A 20,045-nucleotide genomic window follows, 5' to 3' on the forward strand; every position below is an offset into this window, starting at 1 on the left:
TTGCTGGCTTCACAGTCTAAGATGGGAATCTAAAAGACACAGACAACTGGGAGACAACTACACAGATACATGAACACAAGCTATGCTGGTTAGATTTTCCACATTGTTGCATTCTTTAATCTCTTAGAATGTAGTCACATTAGAGAAATTTCTCCTAGATTTTTCAGGCAAAATTTGGATTGTCAGTACTTTAGCAGTGAAGCACGGCTCATACTTTCAAAACGTAAGTGCTCACACTACTCAACAAAGTTTCTTGTCATCAGTTGTCTTGTCATAGCAGTGCACCACTACACAAAAGCTGACGAGGTGCAAGACATCTGGTTAAGAGACAGTCCCAACCAACAGCAGAAAAAAAAAAGTTTCCTCACATAAATTCACGCTAGATAATCACACAAGTGATTACGAGATTTTTCCATTTATACCATTTGGCTGGATTAGTTCACCTTCACCTTCTGATTGGTCATTCTGCACTAGTTTACTAATATTCACTATTGTCAATGGCAACACAATCTATCAGACCACAAAAGATGTTAGCCATTTCACTAGCTTCCGCAAAACTAGCCACTGATGTAAATTTCAACACTCAAAGTGACTGATATGTGAGCCTTAAAGGTGCAGTATGTAATATTGACAGCTAGCGTTTGAAAGTCCAAATTCAAAATATTTGAGAGGGTTGTTTCTTCATCCCCCTCCTCCTTAGGCTCCACGCTCACGCGGGTTGCCAGATTGAGGACACGCAACAGGACCAAGCACAATGGACAATGAGGAGACATACAAACTGTAAGTTGATGAGTTGATTTATCCGCGTTTTAATATGCTCTATGTTCATAGAGGATTTTTAGGTCAGGTATAGAATCTGCGATCTCTGACCCAGTTTGTTTGCTGGCTTCCATGGCTGCAATACGCTGTTTTGCATATACACAAACTGACAACCCAGGGTGTTGAAATACTATTGGATAAATTGGCAATGGGCGGAGTCACACAGACCAAAATAAAAACAGAAATTTCGATATGGAACTCACATTTCAAAGTCAAATAACTGGCTGTATAGCATTGTTTTTCAGAGAAACGAGTATGTGAACTTAGCACGTTTGTTAGCATATTTGCAAACATATTATGGTATTTTTTATGCTTCAGTACATTCAAAAATTACATATACAGCACCTTTAAAGGGTTAGTTCACCCAAAAATGAAAATTCTGTCAGTAATTACTCACCCTCATGTTGTTCCAACCGCGTAAGACCTTCGGTCATCTTCGGAACATAAATTAAGATATTTTTGATTAAATCTGAGAGTTGTCTCACTCCTCCATAGGATTTCAGAGGGACCGAAACTTGCCGGCCCAGAAAAGTTATTAAAGAGATCGTTAATATAGTCCAAGTGACTCCAGTGGCTCAATCTTAAGTTTATCAAGCGACAAGAATACTTTTTGTGCGCAAAAACAAACAAAAATAACGACTTTATTCCACTATTCATTTCCTTCTCTCTGGGCCTCTAGTTGGTTCACGTAGTGTTTTTGCGTAGCGCATCTGTGTTACACTTCACCACGTAGGCTCACAATTGGCCGAAGCGGGTCATGTGTGTGATGCTTGATAACGTGCAACACAGACGCGCAGCGCAAAAACACTACGAGGCCCAGAGAGAAGGAAATGAATAGTGGAATAAAGTCGTTATTTTTGTTTGTTTTTGCGCACAAAAAGTATTATCGTCGCTTGATATACTTAGGATTAAGCCACTGTAGTCACTTGGACTATATTAACGATCTCTTTAATAACTTTTCTGGGCCAGCAAGTTTCGGTCCCTCTGAAAGCCTATGGAGGAGTGAGACAACTCTCAGATTTAATCAAAAATATCTTAATTTGTGTTCCGAAGATGAACGAAGGTCTTACGCGGTTGGAACAACATAAGGGTGAGTAATTACTGACAGAATTTTCATTTTTGGGTGAACTAACCCTTTAAGGTGTTAGCGAAATTTCTGTGAAATTAAGTGGGCAAAAAAGGTCATTGTCTTCTGTGATATCTATCAGGTGGTAGGAACATTTTCCATAAAATACTTAAAAGTTTGGTTTAATGGCTCTTTACTTTTTAAGGGAATTCTATCATTACTTCTGCGGACGTAGAGTACGTGTTTCCTAGAACAAAACACAGGGACATATATGCAAATTGAACATTATAGTTAGTTGGAGTCTTGATAAATGCGTTCTGAAAAGATCTTCAGAGAGATACTGTGTGGGACACAAGTGTGACATGCTGGCAGCGCGTGCATAGTATAAGAAGCGTGTAACCTTACGAGTGCATCCTGACGGTAGTGTGTATGACATGAAGGCACAGGGCCAGCGTGAATGTCAGCAGGTGTTGTGCAGAGTTCTGCCTGGCTGCGTCAGACACTGAGTGAGTGAACAGGAGATGACAGGCCTTCACCGGCCCCTTCAGTCAACCTGTCACGCGAGGTCACCTGCAGCCCCGGGCGCTCATCACTCATACACACATAGTTACAGAGATTCGTAGAGATTCGCACGAGGACTTGAGAATATTAAAGGGTTGTTTCAACCTAATGTCTGTATGTTGGAAAAATGCCGATTACCACAGACGATAATTTAGATTTCAGGTGTGCTTCATCACTATAAGGAAACACTTAAATGGTTCATCTGATCAACACACTGTTACAAAAGTAGAAATATTTGTAATACATTGTAACTGATTTTACTCTCCTAATACAGGACTGTTGACTGTTGTTGACATTGTCCCCAGGCCATGTGATGAAGGGGTCCCCTCTACAGTAGGAGTTTTCAAACTTTTGATGCCTTGGAACCCAAAATATTGTGATCCCCTTGTGAGGACTGCTATATATTTTAATCTACAATGATCCATTTATACTGTGTGAGAAAAATAAAGTGTGTTAAAGGGGTCATCACATGCAAAATTCACTTTGCATATAAATGTGTCTTTGCAGTGTGTGGACACAACCACCATACAATGAAAAAACTCTAAAAGTCTGAACACTCTCAATAATCAAGCTGTTTGGATTTTCTGAGCAATATGATGTCATATTGCTCATGCTCCGCCCACGACCACTGACTGACTGTCCCATATTAGCATATTTCCACCCTCAGCTATTTGTATACTGTCCACCAAGGCAGCAATTTACATGTCTTGTGTCGACACGCCCCACGGAAGAGAGGGGTGGGGTGAGCAGTTGCTCATTATCATTTAAAGAGACATGAACCGAAACAGATCACTGTGAACAGAGCTGTTTTTGAGGAGGTAAAAAGGGTGTTGTTTGACACAACCATGAAGACCCTAAAGAATCATACCAGCTTGTGGAAAATGGGCATCCGATGACAAGATAACATGTTTATTGCAAATTAAAATAATTAGCTTTGATACTGTTGCAGTAGTGAATGCCAACGCAATTCTTAAAATATTATCTGGAAATTTTTCATTTTATTACAGTAAATTGACAGTGTATCTTTTCTCTGCCCACTTATTTTTAACGTAAGAGCGAGCACAGACATTTTTAGCGCAACATACATACGTTTCGCCAAATTGGTGGCTAATTCGAATGAATTTGGACACTCTCTTTCATACAATTACGATCTGCTTACGCTTCACATCCCGGTGTTGTCTGATGAGAGTGTCAATTAGATGAGTATGTGAATACGATATGCGCTGCGAGCGTTCCACTCAATAACACAATAAACACAACAAAAGTGACTATGAGAAAACAGCAGTTAAGAAAGCATCTGATCATAGCGATGTAGATATATTTGCACAAGCTCTGCAATCAAGTCATGTTTATGTATAGCACTTATACAATTGATTGTTTTAAAGCAAGCAACTTTACAGTATTAAACATAAACAGTGTCAGTGTTGCTTTCAATTAGAATTAGAATTACAACTTCAATATAACACAGCTCTCCAGTGTGTTCATGTTATTACTTGCGTCTAACCTCAACGGACTGAACACAATAAACTAACCGGATTTCCATGTCAAAGAAGGTGGAGACTCACCTACCTGTTACATAATCGCCACACACCAATGTTCGAAGGTGTTTACAAGCCAAAGAAAACTTTCCAGAAAAGTTCCCTTGAGCTGGTATGTAAACACATTCGATCACCTTTATAATCATTAATCGTAAACACTGGTTTGCAGCACTAACAGTTTTACCATTGCAGCACTTGCTCTTCTTCCAGTTATTTACATATTGAATCAGAAGTCTTGCACATTAACAGGAAATAGCTTACCTCTGCGTTGAAAAATAAGGAGGTTAGTAGGCTATATTATCACAGATTTTCAAATTGAATATTTTGCATATTTATTCAATTCATTATATATTTTTTATTTATTAAAAAAAGTTTTTGTTTGAAATACTTTAACTAATTAACATTCACAGCCCTACAAATACTTTCATTTTTCTTTTCTTTTCTTTTCTTTTCTTTTCTTTTCTTTTCTTTTCTTTTCTTTTCTCTTGGTATTTGGTACCCTCTGCTCTCAGATGCACTGAACTGTAATTTCCCACCCCCTAACACAGACACACACATAGTCTCCCATAGTATTTTTTCCCGTACAATGGAAGTCAATGGTGCCCAACAACTGTTTAGTTAAAAACATTCTTCAAAATATCTTCCTTTGTGTTCAGCAGAACAAAGAAATGTATACATGTTTGGAACAACGTGAGGCGGGTGAGTAAATGATGACAGATTTTTCATTTTGGGGTGAACCTTTAAGTAGCCTAAATTCCACATAGCCTATAACGTGACTGCAGCATATGTCCCATAATAACCAGTTCCTTCATACAAAGTAGACCCATCTTAAAATGAAGATTTAGACAAGTAACAAGTTATTATAGTGACAAATAATCCATGACATTACATTTTTCTTTCTTCTACACACTGAGGGACGAGTTTAAAATACTATAATTTTCTGTAAATCAACAGACGCGTGACCAGGCTACATGATGCGTAGCTATCTGTACCAAACCCACATTAGCGAGATTTCTCCATAACACAATATGTAATTTAATAGTAGCCTACAGCTGTATTTCATCGTTTATAGCTGTATTTTTCCCACCTGTTGTCGCAGCAGTGTGGTAGCCTATACTACATAAAGTCAGAGCTGGAAGTGGACTCAACTTTAACATCAGTGTTACTGGCAATCTGTTCCTGTTTTATTCTCATAAAATGGTGGTCACGGGTTAACAGCGAGAATGGAAAGGGAAAAAAAATGAAGAAAAAAAAAAACCCAGCACGAATTATAGAGAGGAAAGAAACAGAGGGGAGTTCATAGGGTCGTATATCATTAAGCAATTGAGAAAGTTAATTAGGCAGCTCTGATAATTATTGCCATGGCAACCTGAGCGCACTCATGCACATTTGATTAATGAGGTGCCATTTATCCGCGCCAGTGAGACAGTACAGTCATAGAGGAGCGCGCGAGACCCCTAGTGGGACACAAAGACACTCTGCCGAAACAATGACAGGGCAGCTGAGACCTTGAACGCGGGAACTAAGAGCGATATTGTGTGCGAATTTAGCAATAAAAGAAATGCAATATCCTTCCATATGAAGAACCTAAATGCTAATTAGAGTGCATATGAATCTTTTTTCATTAATTATATTCTTCTTCTTTTTAGCCTACTTTCTTTTTTGTTAATATTAAAGGAAAATTGCAGTTTGAATGAATGGATTTAGCTTGTCAAAACCCTGAAAAGATCTTTCCCATTTGCAGCTTTTTCACATCTTGGCATTGGCTGTAGCCTACATGCATTTGTGTGTTGAATGTGAAGCCCACAGACAGCTTTGTCACACATTACCCTCTAGTGGACAAACTTCATTACTTATCCTCTCTACATTGAAGGCTTTTGTGGATTTCAAACAATGGAAAACTGTTCATCACTCATCATCCCGAAGAGTGTCAAATTACTCAATAATTGCGAAAATTGCAAAGTAGGCTATTTAATACCTTGAACAAGTCTGCAATTACATTCTCTAAGTGATCAGAGGTTTATGATTTTTGATTAGGATAGGAAAAAATCCCAGAGATTTCTACCATCAGATTAGAGATTTCTAATCAGAATATACAGACCCGGTTTGACTTGGGACAGTTTTCTACACCACCCACACCCATTGTACAATGTTGGTGAATTTCTTAAAGCTGCTATATGTAATATTTTCATTTAGTAATTGTTCTTTTTAAATATAATTTGCTAATGAGTGAACAGCTTGTAACGAAACAAAAAAACCCCACCATCCTCGACTTCCTAGGTTGTCTATTAAGACGTTTTTGCCTAGAAAATCAAAAGTATGTGCATGAGCTCCTGAGAACCTCTTTCATTCTGACACACGAAACTTATACAATGTTCAGGATAATGCCGAAAGAGCTATTCTGTACGTAATGTTGTGTCATGCAAATAAAGGGGATAGTCTCACATAGCTATACCTAGTATCAAATTTATAGTAACTATCATTTTAATTTCCTAATCTGTCGGAATGATGCCAGTAAATCGCAGAGCTTGTGCAAACATATCCACATGGCTATAATCAGATGCTTTCTTGACTGCTGCTTTCTTTTAAAGGAATAGTTCACCCAAAATGTTTAATTATGTCATCATTTAGGCTACTCACCCTCAACTTGTTCCAAACCTGTACGTGTTTCTTTCTTCTGCTGAACACAAAATAAAAAATACGGGTAACCAAACAGTTGATGTTTTCATTGACTTCTATAGTATAGAAAAAAATACTATGGAAGTCAATGGGGCCCATCAACTGTTCGGTTACCGACATTCTTCAAAATATCTTCTTTTGTGTTCATGTTTAGAACAACTTGAGGATGAGTAAATGATGACAGAATTTTCTTTTCTTTTTTTTTCCACTGGGCCGGTTGCATAAACTCGGTGGTCATCAACTTTTTTTTGAAGTCAGTTACTTAAAAATGCAAATTGGTCTAATTTGACATCAAAAAGTAAGACTGATTGCTACATAGCTAACTGTTAGTTGGTCATACTAGATGACAAGGGTTTCTGAATTCTACATAGAGTCTCTTGAAGAAGAAGGAGAAAAGAACCCACCTATTATCAAAGCATGTTAAGGGCGAGGAATACTGTTTATTAGACAAATAATCCAACAATCTTTTCATGTTTAGTCTTTTTCATCTGTGCTTTTCACTCAAGTGCATCACATTCAGATATAAAAAATATATATAAAAACGTTAAACAAAAGTTCACATTACAAGGCAACTCCCAGCGTTTAGACACAAATCGTCTGTTCTCTCTTTGTCAGTTTGATGTTGAGTTTGTATTTCTCTCTATAAGTCAATGCTCAGTATTCTGAACCATTTCATAAAAAAATGTCCTATTTGTAATACAATCTGCCTCATGATAACAGTGAAATAGATTAAACACTTTGCTCAAACGGACAGACTTAATTCCTATAGCTTTACATTTCATAATGTAACATTTGGTTTGTACGTCAAATACGTTCAGTTGCAAATTCTGTGGCATGTTTGCGCAGGGAATAAGCTCTTATAGGCTTTAAAAAAAAAAAAAAAGCTAAATGTATGTATTAAATACATGTCAGTAAAACGCAGTGTACTCATATCTACTGAATCTGGTCCAAACTTTCCTACTCTAGTCGGTCGACATTTCTCTCAGGAAAGCCTGAAACAATCAACCTGTGAGTTTGGAATAAATTAGATTTCTTTAAATGTTTTTGAAAGAAATTTCTTATGCTCAGCAAGACACTAAATTTAATTGATCAAATACACTAAACGTAGTTATAATTGTAATAATATTTCACAGTACTGTTACTATTTTCAATGTATTTTTGATCAAATAAATGCCTTGGTAAGCATAAGAGACTTCTTTCAAAAGTAGTTTTAAAACAACCTAATCATTCCAAACTTTTAACTGGTCGTGTTGTACGTTGACATGTTGGCCAGGATTACCATTAAGCCTAAAAAAAAAAACATGTCTGGGTTATTAAATTTAGCATTAAGTAAATGAAATTTACAAAATGTCATAATTAAACATTTTCTCCAAACATCCTCACTAATGTGTTTAAACATCATGTTGTACTTCCATTTTGATAAATTATATACAATTTAATTGAAAGGAATTTTTTTCCCTTCCAATTGTGGGTTGGAATTATAACTAAATATTTCTTTGTGACATTCCCTCTTCCCAACAGATCCAATCAGAGTTTATAGTGTCAACTTCAGACGCCAGACCATGATTAACCCTCATATTAATGCCTCAACCAGTCACAGGTAGAATTATGTATTTGAAGTATGTATCAGAAATGTTGCAAGTATAAAGTTTGGAACCAATAACTTCAAATGAAATCCAAGATGTAATCTTCAAATCTGTCATTTGTTGGTTGTGTTTATCCTGTTGAGTAGCGAAACGGCATGTTAAATCAGCAGGGAGGGGGTGGGCTTTTTGCCAGGCCACGCCTCCTTGGCATATTTTTTCTTGCGCGGCTCGTTGAGTGGCTCGGCCGAATAGGGTCCAGGAGCAGGGGTGGGGTTTAACATAGCGGGGGGCTGCACTGTTGTGGGCGAGATATCCACCTCTGGCGCGGGGTTGGGGAAGGGCAAAGGCATCCCACCCATGATGGCAGATGCCCCTCCTCCCTGACCTCCGCCCCCTTGTCCGCCTGCCTCGTGACTGGTGGGTGGCAGGTCGCCGTAGAGCCCAGCACTGAGGGGGAAGTTCTGTAACCGACGTGCTACGCTTTCGTCCAATCCCAGCGTGCTGTGGCTTTCCAGTTTCTTTTTCTGCGGTAAAGAAAAAAAAAAAAAATCTTTAAAGGGGTGGTTGATTATGATTTCACTTTTTTAATTGTAGTTAGCTCCTGTAATGTTGCTGCAAAGTTACGACGCTCAAAGCTCAAAGGAAAGGGAGGTATTTTCTTTTACAGTAATCGCTTTTTAAGGACTACAACAAACGGCTGGTGACTACAATGAGCTTCTTCGTGGGTTGGTGACATCAGTAACCCTAAAATTTACATAAACCCCACCTCGGGGTGCGCGATTTAAGGCCCTTTCACACCGGATGCTTAACGAAAAAGCGAATAGTTCGTGTGCGAATAGTTCGTGTCAAAACCCATCACATGAGCTGCGTAAACACGGTCTCTATCTCTATCTTTGACGATTAGCCTTCTATCCTAAATGCAGTTTAGCCTTCTAGCCAACACAGCACAGGACTATACAACGACGAAAACTATCACACAACATACTCACAGTCGTGATAACCGAGTTGGTTGGCAATGCTACGCCACACAATCATTGTCCTTGTAGTATGCGATTGGCTGAAGCCTTTTCTGTCGCCGCAAAATTAAAAAAATAAAATAAATCGGCACCGAAGCGGAAAAAATAAAAGTCGTTTTTTCGCCGCAGCACATTCGCGTTCGGTGTGGAAGTGCTCATTACACAAACAGCTGATCAAAAAATAAAACCATCGCGTGAATTATTTGTGCGTCAAAATCGCGTCCAGTGTGAAAGGACCTTTATAGATGACAGTTAACTCCACATCAGCTACATAAATTCATCAACTAACCATTCCGAAATGTCCTGTTTCATTCTACATGTTGTCACTTCTTGAGTCTCTCCATCTTTGTATAATGAACATAAAAGGCTAAACGTTTTGAAATATTCAGGGCTTCTGTGTGAGGTAATCGGAGCTGCTAACACACAGGAGCTCTTGAAGCTCCGCCCTCTGTGTCGGGAGCAGCAGCTCATTTGCATTTAAAGGGACGCATACAAAAAAAGGTGCAAAAAAATATCTGTGGGGTATTTTGAGCTAAAACGTCACATACACACTCTGGGGGCATCAGAGACTTATTTAACATCTTCTGAAAGGGGCATTATAGGACCCCTTTAACAGCCCTAAGTAGCATGAAAAGAAAAGAAAAGAAGCTATTGCAAGGAAAGACAAAGGCCTAAAGGCATCCAAAGATATGAGATAGATATGACGAGTCAGACTATGAGGAAGCCTTTTAGAAGCCATTACTCCCGCATTATGCAATTTCCTGATTGCGAGCCATGCAACAAACAACTTAAATTGAATTGAGAGAACGGCTGTTCGCAAATCCATTAAAATCAATGATGACAAGCTAAAACAACGACGCAAACCAGCAGGCCAATGAATGTACCTTAATAGGAACAACAGCTGTCTGCACCATGTTTCTGAAGCGTCCTACAGAAGGGTCCACATCCTCTGTGGAAAGAGAAGAGCTTTTTAACAAAAGACCCAACATGAACAAAGAATGAGAGAAGAGAGCATATAAAGACTTATATAAAATCATATAAAGTCTCATATAAAGTCATTCCAAAAAAAATGAAATAAAGTCGAAATATTTTGCTAATAAAGTCGAAATAACGAGTCTTCCATAGAAGCTTTCAACAAAAGGAAATTCTACGGATACTAATCTACCAACATGGCATTACCATTTGTCTTAGGATTTTACAAAATGTACTGCACCGTAATAGACTTTACAGGCAAAAAAACAAACACTTTTCAGACTGGATGTAGCCAGCTTTATATCTGAGGAAACCACGGGATCCGGCCAAATGATTGGATACAGAATGATGCACTTAAAATGTATCCAGAAAGGATTTACAGTGAAGAGGGAGACAGTACGGTTATTGTTAAGTATTCTCGACCCAGATGGCGTTGCCTATAGACGATGAAGACTCCGCCGGAGGAGGTACCGAATCCCGTGATTTTCTCAGATATAAAGCTGGCTCCCTCCATCCAGTCTGAAAAGTGTTTTCGCCTGGCGCAGTATATTTTGTAAAATCCTAAGACAAATCAAAAGTCAAGTCACCTTCATTTATATAGCACTTTTAACAATATAGATTGTTTGAGGGGTTTTTTTTAGGTAGATTAGCACCTGTAGAATTTAATTTTATTGAAAGCCCAAATAAAAGTAAAAAGCTACTATTATGTTTAGATCCATGCCCGAGGCAGTTCGACTTCACAAGCGCATTTCTTAAAAAAAAAAAAAAAACCTTTTACGAAAGACTGTATTCTCGTAATTTTGACTATTATATATACTTTATTAATATTACGACTTTATCTTCGTAATGTTTCGACTTTCATCTCGAAATATTTTTACTTTACTCTCAGAATACTCTCGAAATGCTATGTGTATTCTCGTCATTGTCAAATTATTATTTATTTTTTTTACATTGCGGTTCAGGGGTTCCATAGTGGTGGACAGTAATTTAGTATTTTTTACTTTGTTACTGTGCTTAAGTACATTCTGCAAGTATCTGTACTTTATAGGAGAAATTTTATGTTGAGAAACTTTTACTTTACTACATTCTAAAGCAACATATACTTTTTACTCCTACATTTCAAAAACATGTCGTGATGAACGAGAGTCTTTCAGGTTTGGAACGACATGATCAGGTCGGAGTGAGTTTCTAGTTAACAATTCATTGAATTCACATCAGACTAAAAACGAAGAACCCGATATAGTGCCCACACGACTATTGGCGCAAAAAGTAAGTTACTAATGCAAAATTTTAAGATTTATTGTAAATGAAAATTATATTTAGTTCAGTTTGTGAACTAAATTTGCTGAAAAATGGCGAGCTGATTAAGCCCACTGTATGCAGTGTTAGAATGTGGACATGTCCACATTTGTGTATTAATGTCTGAATGGGGTGGGTTTTAGGAAAAACTAAACATAACATTAACGCAAATGAATGTTCATGCATCTTTCCTGCTTCCGCAGTGCTTTCAAATGATATACAACTAGTGTTTGCATAGCACTCTTCTTAAAATGAAAAATTAAAATTCTTCTTAAAAAAAAACACATTTGGCCCTCTGTGATTATTATTTTATTAATAAACATGTTATCAAGATACCTTGATAGAAAGTTCAAAAGAACAGCATTTATTTAAAATATTTCTTTTCTTTTTTTCCTAAAATTATAAATGTCTTTGTCACTTTAGCTCAATTTAATGCATTCTTGTTGAATAAAAGTATCAATTTCTTTCCTTAAATTCTTACTGAGCCCAAACTTTTGAACAGCAATCTACATTTATATTTATATTCTATGAGTAGTTGTTTGTGTACCTGGGTTTATGATCTCCTCTTCTTCACTAAAAGACACTCGTGAGCTTCTCCTTTTCCTCTTGGGTCTCTGGATCTCCAGGTTTCCTTCCTCAATGGTGAGTGTAGAAATGCGTTTGTTATGAGCCGTGTTGAATTCAGTCAGGTTCTGGGGGGGGGGGGGGGGGGGGGGGGGGCATTCAGAAAACTAGGAATTAACCACATGAAATTCCAGTGACACTTCTATATTTTGCATCAAGCGTGTTACATACGGGATTTCACGTAAGCACATTTAACATGCAATGACAAATATCTGATTAAACTGACACACGTTTGATTCATTTGCATGAATATATCTGCAACATCAGTATAGACATGTTGTATTTTGAATGTACAATACATACATTAGACCTGCATACATTGAGAATAAATGAATTTGAATTTGAAACATTGAATTTGAAAAGAATTAATCATTCTAGAATAATTGGGGTGACACGCAGTCCGTACATTTTATACCTGCAAACTCTGGAAAGGTGAAAAAGGTGACATTTTTCCTAATTTTTTTTTTTAGAATAAGCAATTGAAACAAAATTACCTCCATTTGCCCTTATCAGCCATGGCCTCCTAATAATCCCCCTCCATTTAATTGAATTGTAAGATATGACCTTGCAATTCTGTTTAGTTTATATCAGAAACAAGCTGCGTTAGTCTGGTTTCACAGCCAACTTGATTCTATTCAACCCAGGTGCACCTTACATGATCACAAAAGTGAACACTGCATGATAGAAAACAGGATACGGGTCAATATATTGTATTTTTTATCAATTTGCTACTATTAAGTATAGCAGAGTGAATGACACTTGCGTTTACCGAATGTGCATTGCATGAAAGCGGCTTTCTGCTGCTTGCAAACCGACTATTTTAACGAGAGAGCGGACTACGAGGCGTTCATTTGCTGCTCTGATTGCACTCACTATGCACAAATACACTGCGCACTCACTCTCGCTTGCATCCAAGGTAAATCATCAGCACTTTTAACAATTACCGGATGTCACTAAGGATTGTGGGATTTGTAGTTTGTTCGATACCTCATGCATTTAATGGGTTCATTGGGCTGACCTGCATAGGTTACTGATTCCATTGTTTTTAGGGGCCCAAGGACCAAAGGTACTGATAATCTTCTTCTTCTTCTATCTGTATTCTGCCAGTAGGTGGCGCTATAAAGGAAATGTACATTTTGGATCGAACTTTTGAACCATATAGGTTAGAAACTAAATTATTTTAAGAGAGACAGAATCCTCGAGTCATATCTCCGAGTTTATTTCCACCTATTTTCGTCATCATTGACTAAAATGTACGTGCATTTACTTTACTTGCTTAGCAAGTATTCGCCTGAGTTCGAGTTGCATTCACATTTATGCGAATCGCGCCACAGTTCCTGTGCAACCGAAAACAGACCACCTCCAACAGGCGTATTCTACAGATATTCGTTTACACTGGTGCGCTCCCGGGTCTGTGTGACAGCTTTCACATTACTAGTTTTTCATGCCCCGTCTCGAACTAAAGTGCCAGTGTGAAAACACCCAAAAAGTAATTAATAACAGTCTGACCACTAAAGAGCATCATTTACCATGAGGTCAGCTGTATGTGACTCATTCACACAGACACACACACCTCCAGCTCTGTCTCTTCCTCTGGCAGTCCCAGCAATCCCTTCAGCTCCTCATCCTCCACTCCTTTACTGTCTCCTGCAGCCGAGCCGCTCTGTGTCTGAGGCTTCTCTCTCAGCGTGTACACTCGTGTGGACGCCCCAAACGACATGGTCGAGTCGATGGGCACCTGCTGAGGTTTGTTGGGCTCAAGGCGAATTCTGCCCAGAAATGTGCCATGGGCTAAAAAAGGATAAATCAAGATAAGATGAAAGGTAAACAATTCTGTTGAGAATGTTACATTTGTGTCTTCTGCGGAGCTGCACTCACTGCTGTTGAGGTCGATGAGAAAGACCCTCTTAAGGTGTCTGTGGTAGACCAGCGCCGCATGGACACGCGAGCATGACTGGTGGTCTATTGTAAAATCACATTGGTCGGGGTTCCTCCCAAACAGATAGAACTTCTTCTCATCAATAATCAACTTCTGCAGATGACAAGAAGGATATATAGTCTGGGTTATTAAGACATATAACAATATGACACCAACAATATTCAAATGAGTTTGACACAAAAGTATTAATACCATTATTATGGGGTCAACGTTCATTTATCTTCAAATAAAAGTTCAAATTGATAGTACAGCCAATTTCAGAGACGGCTGATAGTTAACCCAAAAATGTAAAAAAAAAAAAAAAAAAAAGAAAATCTGTCATCATTTACTCACCTTCCTGTCATTCCAAACCAGATTTACTTACTTTCTTCTGTGGAACACAAAATAAGATATTTTGAAGCATGTTGGTAACCAAACAGTTTTCTCAAAATGTCTTCTTCTTTTATGTTTCACAGAAAAAAAAGTGATTTATACAGTTTTGACAACATGAAGGTGAGTAAATGATGACAGAATTTTCATTTTTGGAAGAACTAAACCTTTAAGCCAGGGGTGCCCAATCCTGTTCCTGGAGATCTACCTTCCTGCAAAGTTCAGCTCCAACCCTGATCAAACACAACTGAAGTAGCTCATTTAGATCCTCAGGAGCACTTGATAATTACAGACAGGTGTTTGATCAGGGTTAGATCTGAACTCTGCGGGTAGGTAGATCTCCAGGATAAGGATTGGGCACCCATACTTTAAGCAGAAGTTTAACAAAATTTTCACCATTGAATTTCCATGACTTTTCCAAAAGTGTGTGACAACTACACATTTCCATGCTTGTTGGAACCTTGTTTATTTTCCAAAACTTACTGACTCAGCAGAAAACATTTATATGTGAAAACAAGCCCACCACGTCAAAGTTCAAGGGTCATAATAATAATTTCCATTATACTCAATTAAAACAGTCGTACCTCTACTAATTTGTCTCCTTTAACCACGTCCAGATGGAGTCCAGGTGGAGGTTTTCCTGCCCTGAGGTTAAATTTAATTTAATAAACAATCAATGGGACAAAATTCATTCATTCTCTAATCTCTTAGAACTTTCATATTAACAGTTTAATTTATATATGCTCAATGCACAATGCATGAGTGCATTTTATTAGTAAGATTAATGTACTATATATCAAAAATGCTATATATTTGCTATATAAATACTATATATTTATACTATATATATAAAAATTATAATATCAAAGTAGAATAAGGGCAGATTAATCTGCTTGATGCGACCTATGAACTTTATTCAACACTAAACACCGGAATCGCCCGTGCATCACTAGATCACATCCCTGGATTTATATATACCATAAATCAGACATAAAAGAGAGATCAAATATTTTAATAGGCTATATTTTAATGCATTCATGCTGAGTGGTTTGATATGCTGCTGTGTATTGAGTTACTGTCCGCGCCTGTATGATCATATAGGAGTGAGTTGCATTGTTTTTATTTATGCAATCATAATTTACTCATCCGCTCCACAAACATGCATGCATGCATGTTTTTATTTTAATTTCAATAACGATGTAATTAGTTTCTCATCTCACCATGACGGGCAGTCAAAGGCAGCTGTGTTTGTGCTTGCATTCACCGCCATTTTGCACAGTCGCGGGGAATACTGGGTAATTACCGAATGTCGCTAAGGATTGTGGGATTTGTAGTTCGTTCGATACCTTTTGCAGTTAATGGGCTCATTGGGCTGACCTTCATAGGTTACCGATTCCATTGTTTTTAGGGACCCAAGCACCGAAGGTAGGCTACTGATAATCTTCTTCTGCTTCCTGTATTCTGCCAGTAGGTGGGGCTTTACATTAAATAAGGCAATTTACATTTTTGGATCAGAACTTTGGAACCATGAGGGCTAGAAACAAAATTATTGTAGGCCTACAGCCAGAATCCTTGAGCCATTCCTTCTATTTTATTTCTGCCAACAAAACGTTCACGCCATTCTGAATGTTCCTAAAAATCAGTTCAACAGTTCAAAACTCCTCCATGGCCGTTGGTCCGATCTTCACCAAAATAGGCACACAGATGCAGCAGCTGCAGCTTGGGACGGTGCCGGCAAAAATGTATCAAAAATATTTTGATTTGTTGAAGCATTGCAAAGTTATTTAACTGCCAAGGAAATGCCCATTTTTACGAGCTGACCTACAGCTGCTGAATGCAATGTCCAAGCTTAATTAAACTTGACACACAATCCACATTTCACAGACAAGGTTTAAGACTATAGTCCCTGACTAAAATGCATGTTTGAGCTGTTTTAACTGAAACAAATTGCACTGACATATCTTAAAATATATCAGTGCCTTTTTTTGTCTCAAGATGCACACCATATGTTTAAAAGCTACCTAAATGCCCTAATTGATCTAAGGCCTAATCCTGACTTAATCTAAGCCCTGTCTGTGAAACTGGGCCAAAGACACAAAAAAACGATACTAAAAAACCATGGCCGCCAGCAGCCAATCAAATTTCAGCTGCTAATAACATCACATGAAAGGGCCTTTACATTTGCCAAAATAGAACTTTGTTGTTGCTGTTGTTATTAAACAACAAACAAGCAAGCCCAGTCCAGGTGAGAAAAAGTAATGAAAAAGTAACTTAATGCATTACTTTCCATTAAATCAATTCGTTAGGCTACTTTATAAGAGTATAACGCAATATTGTAATCGTTACTTTTAAAAGTAACTTTCCCCAACACTGTTTCCCCAAATTTGCCCATTGGCCTCTCTCCATCATGGCCTCCTAATCATCCCCATATATCTACTGATTGGCTCTATCACTCTGTCTCCTCTCCACCAATAAGCTGGTGTGTGGTGGGCGTTCTGGCGCAATATGGCTGCCGTCGCATCATCCAGGTGGATGCTGCACATTGGTGGTGGTTTGAGTACCTAGAAAAGCGCTATATAAATGTAATGCATTATTATTATTATTATTATTATCACGCATATTATGATCAAACCCTAAATTTCAGTAAAGATTTAAGATAGACTTTGCAATAAAAACCACACCATAAGATAGGCTACATTTCAGTTGGATTGATAAACATCTACATGGACCGTTAGTGCTTGGACCCTGATGATTGCCGCATGCAGCTGTATTCTTATTTTATATTTTAATTATATTGTTCTGTAAGTATTTTTTTATATATTTTTAAACTTCCTTCTGGAAATCTTAAATTGACTTTTTTTGTAATAACGGTTTTGTGCTGAAATGAAAAGCACCCTGCTCCCTCATGGTGTATAAGACTAAAAACAAAAAACTACTTTCATGTTGTTGTTTTTTAAACATCTTAATACATATATCATTTTTATATTTCTGACAATATAATGCTTTATCTGTAAGAAATAGGAACAGGTTTTGGTAAAGAGACTTTCAACTCAACAATAAAAAGCCCATAAAACAGCCATTTCAGTTTTGATATACTACTTATAACAGGTCAACTTACGTCTGTATCTGCAGCCAGTCTATTCAGTTTTGTAAACACTGATAATGACATGACGTCTTGCTTTGATCTTCCAAACTCATCACTGAATGCATAAATAATTGGCTTTTCACTCCTCTAAACTATTTGTTATATTTCAGGCATTTTTTGGCATGCTAGCAAGGTTCTTCGGTGCCTCTTTATAAGACTGAAGGGCAAAACTTTTAGACCACTCAACATTTTATAACAAAATGAGACTTCAGTAAATGTATACAATAAGCTTTTTGTGGCTTATGGGTAATTATTTGTAGATTTTTTAATGAACATTTACAGTGAAAATCATCTTTATAGGAACACAACATATTGTAAAATGTACTATAAAAAAGTTGCTGCCTTCCATTAAGTACAATTAACTTGGATGTTTAAGTCATTTCAACTTAAATTACTGTAAACTGACTTAAAAATTAGACGAATCATGTATAACTTATAACAAAAATAGAAATTGTTTAACTTATTTTGATGAGTTCAATGTAAAAACATATGTTGTCATAACTTATTGGTCATATAATTTTTTGCAGTGGATCCTGGTGCTCCTGTTTTGTTTTTCAAACTGTTAGTTCACCGCTGTGACCTGTGCTAACCTGCTGTCACGGTTGGTTGCAGGAAGGCAGACGAAGATGATGATTATTACAAATACAAAGTTTTAATTACAATATGGTAGACAGGCAAACAGGTTGAGCAACACACATTTAACATAATGGTGATCGGACAGAGAATGGATGTGAGGGACCAACTTATAGCAAAACAAATGAAGATGATTTATCAAACACAGCTGAACCAAATTAACTCATAATGATGGTGACCATGGTAACAAAGGGGTGGTGGGAACAAAGGACAGAGGCGATGCTGACAGGAAGGAGGAACCTGCTGCTGCTGAAGGGGTGGAGGGACGGAGCGCAGTGTGAGACGACTGACCAAGGGGGAGCCAGTGGGACGATGGAACCCGGAGGAGCCACTAGACTGAGGGTCTCTGGTGGAGCCGAAGGTGGGAGGAGCCAAGACAGAGCCGACAGGTCGACGGGCCGAGCTGGAGCGAAGAGATCCGAGGCCGGAGGTGGAGCCGAAGGATCCTCCCGGATAGGCGCTGCTGGTGGTTGCTCGACCTGCGGCTCAACGTCAATGCAGGGACTCCCCAGAGATGGCGAGTCTAATTTTGAGTAATATAGATGATTCAGATAGCGGGTGGGATAGGGTGGGAGTTGACAATACCCCGTCAAAGTCTATCAGCCAGACCTCCGTCTCAGTCCCCTCGGCCGCTGGTGTCTAGGGCTCACACCCCTGGTCAGATCCACGCTGGGGCACTGCTTCCAGGGCAATGGCAAGCTCTGTCCTCTTATCCTCGGGCTCTGGCTCGCTCGTCGCGGCGGGTGGTGCCGCTCGGTCTGCGGGGGGATCACGTGACTTCTCCGCGGTTGATGGTGGTGAAACGGGCTCTGGGTCTGGCTGTGCTCTGGATCGGGGCGCAACGCTGTCCAGACAGCTTCCCTCCTACTCAGTCCGGTGGTGTCTGGAAGGTTGATGGTGTTGTGGAAGTTCGCCCCAATTCAGAACAGGTTCTTTGGAAGTTTGCCCCGATCCAGAACAGGTTCTTTAGGGTCTTGTCATCCATAAGTGACGAGACTTTAGTCTCAAAAATGCGGTTTGAAATTGCTGGTGTTTCTGACGTCACTAACTACCTCAACGATTGGATCTCTGAGTTGGTGTGAGTGAGTGGAGACGGGGCTAATTTGCATATTCATAGAACCGCGTATACTAAATGAGGCAAGGGTGTAGAGTTACATTCCAGCTATTTTAAGGCATGAAGAATTTTGAAAGATGAAGGATGAAAGATGAAGGAAAAATGAAAGATGAGTTTTAATGGATAAAATGATTACAGGGGAACTTTAACTATTAAATATGACTTTTGCCTCAAAATTACTGCTTATTAATAGCTAAGGTATTTGTTAGGTTTATGTATTGGGTAGGAATTGGGCAGGATTAAAGGATGTAGAAATCGTCATGCAGAATAAGGCATTGATATGTGCTTTATAAGTAAAAAATAAACAGCCAATATCCTAGTAATATACATGCTAATAAGCAACTAGTTAATAGTGAGAATTGGACCCTAAACTAAAGTGTTACTGGAATTTATTTCACGTATTAAGATTTATAAATAAATAAAAAATATTATTAATATTCTGTTAATATTTTCTGCTATCTGTGATACTGCATTTCAAAGACTCAGTAACGGTAAAAATATTCAGTTGTTAGAACATGATGCATACCACAGTTTTTATGGCTCTATAATTTCTGTGAGTACTCACTGGCAAAAAGCTAATGGATGACCTTCCACTTTATAAACGGGTCATTAAAATGTAATTTTGGCCAACACAGAGACTTTCTCTGCATTTATCAATAAATAAATACTTCAATAAAACATGATT

The 20,045-nt window shown here is 38.2% G+C and overlaps 1 protein-coding gene across 5 annotated transcripts; it reads right to left on the reverse strand.

Annotated features, from left to right (window-relative positions):
• Positions 1 to 7,072: 7,072 nt before the first annotated feature.
• ppp1r8a (protein phosphatase 1, regulatory subunit 8a) lies at positions 7,073 to 15,743 on the reverse strand (the record flags this gene model as incomplete). 5 transcript variants are annotated; one of them, XM_081377623.1, is made up of 8 exons in its annotated part: positions 7,086 to 8,773; positions 10,150 to 10,214; positions 12,084 to 12,228; positions 13,734 to 13,951; positions 14,039 to 14,192; positions 14,433 to 14,469; positions 15,053 to 15,113; positions 15,689 to 15,743. In XM_081377623.1, the coding sequence occupies 4 exons, from the start codon at positions 13,878 to 13,880 to the stop codon at positions 8,408 to 8,410; spliced, it is 723 nt and encodes a 240-aa protein (XP_081233749.1). In that variant the 3' UTR covers positions 7,086 to 8,407. The 5 variants fall into 5 exon arrangements, with proteins under 5 accessions (XP_081233748.1, XP_081233749.1, XP_081233750.1 ...); XM_081377622.1 differs by lacking the exon at positions 14,433 to 14,469 and having other exon boundaries at positions 7,073 to 8,773; positions 15,689 to 15,738; XM_081377624.1 differs by lacking the exons at positions 15,053 to 15,113; positions 15,689 to 15,743 and adding an exon at positions 14,636 to 14,707.
• Between the last annotated feature and the right edge of the window lie 4,302 nt (positions 15,744 to 20,045).

Source organism: Scardinius erythrophthalmus, assembly GCF_964197995.2.
Source record: "Scardinius erythrophthalmus genome assembly, chromosome: 10".
In the NCBI taxonomy this organism is placed as follows: Eukaryota; Metazoa; Chordata; class Actinopteri; order Cypriniformes; family Leuciscidae; genus Scardinius; species Scardinius erythrophthalmus.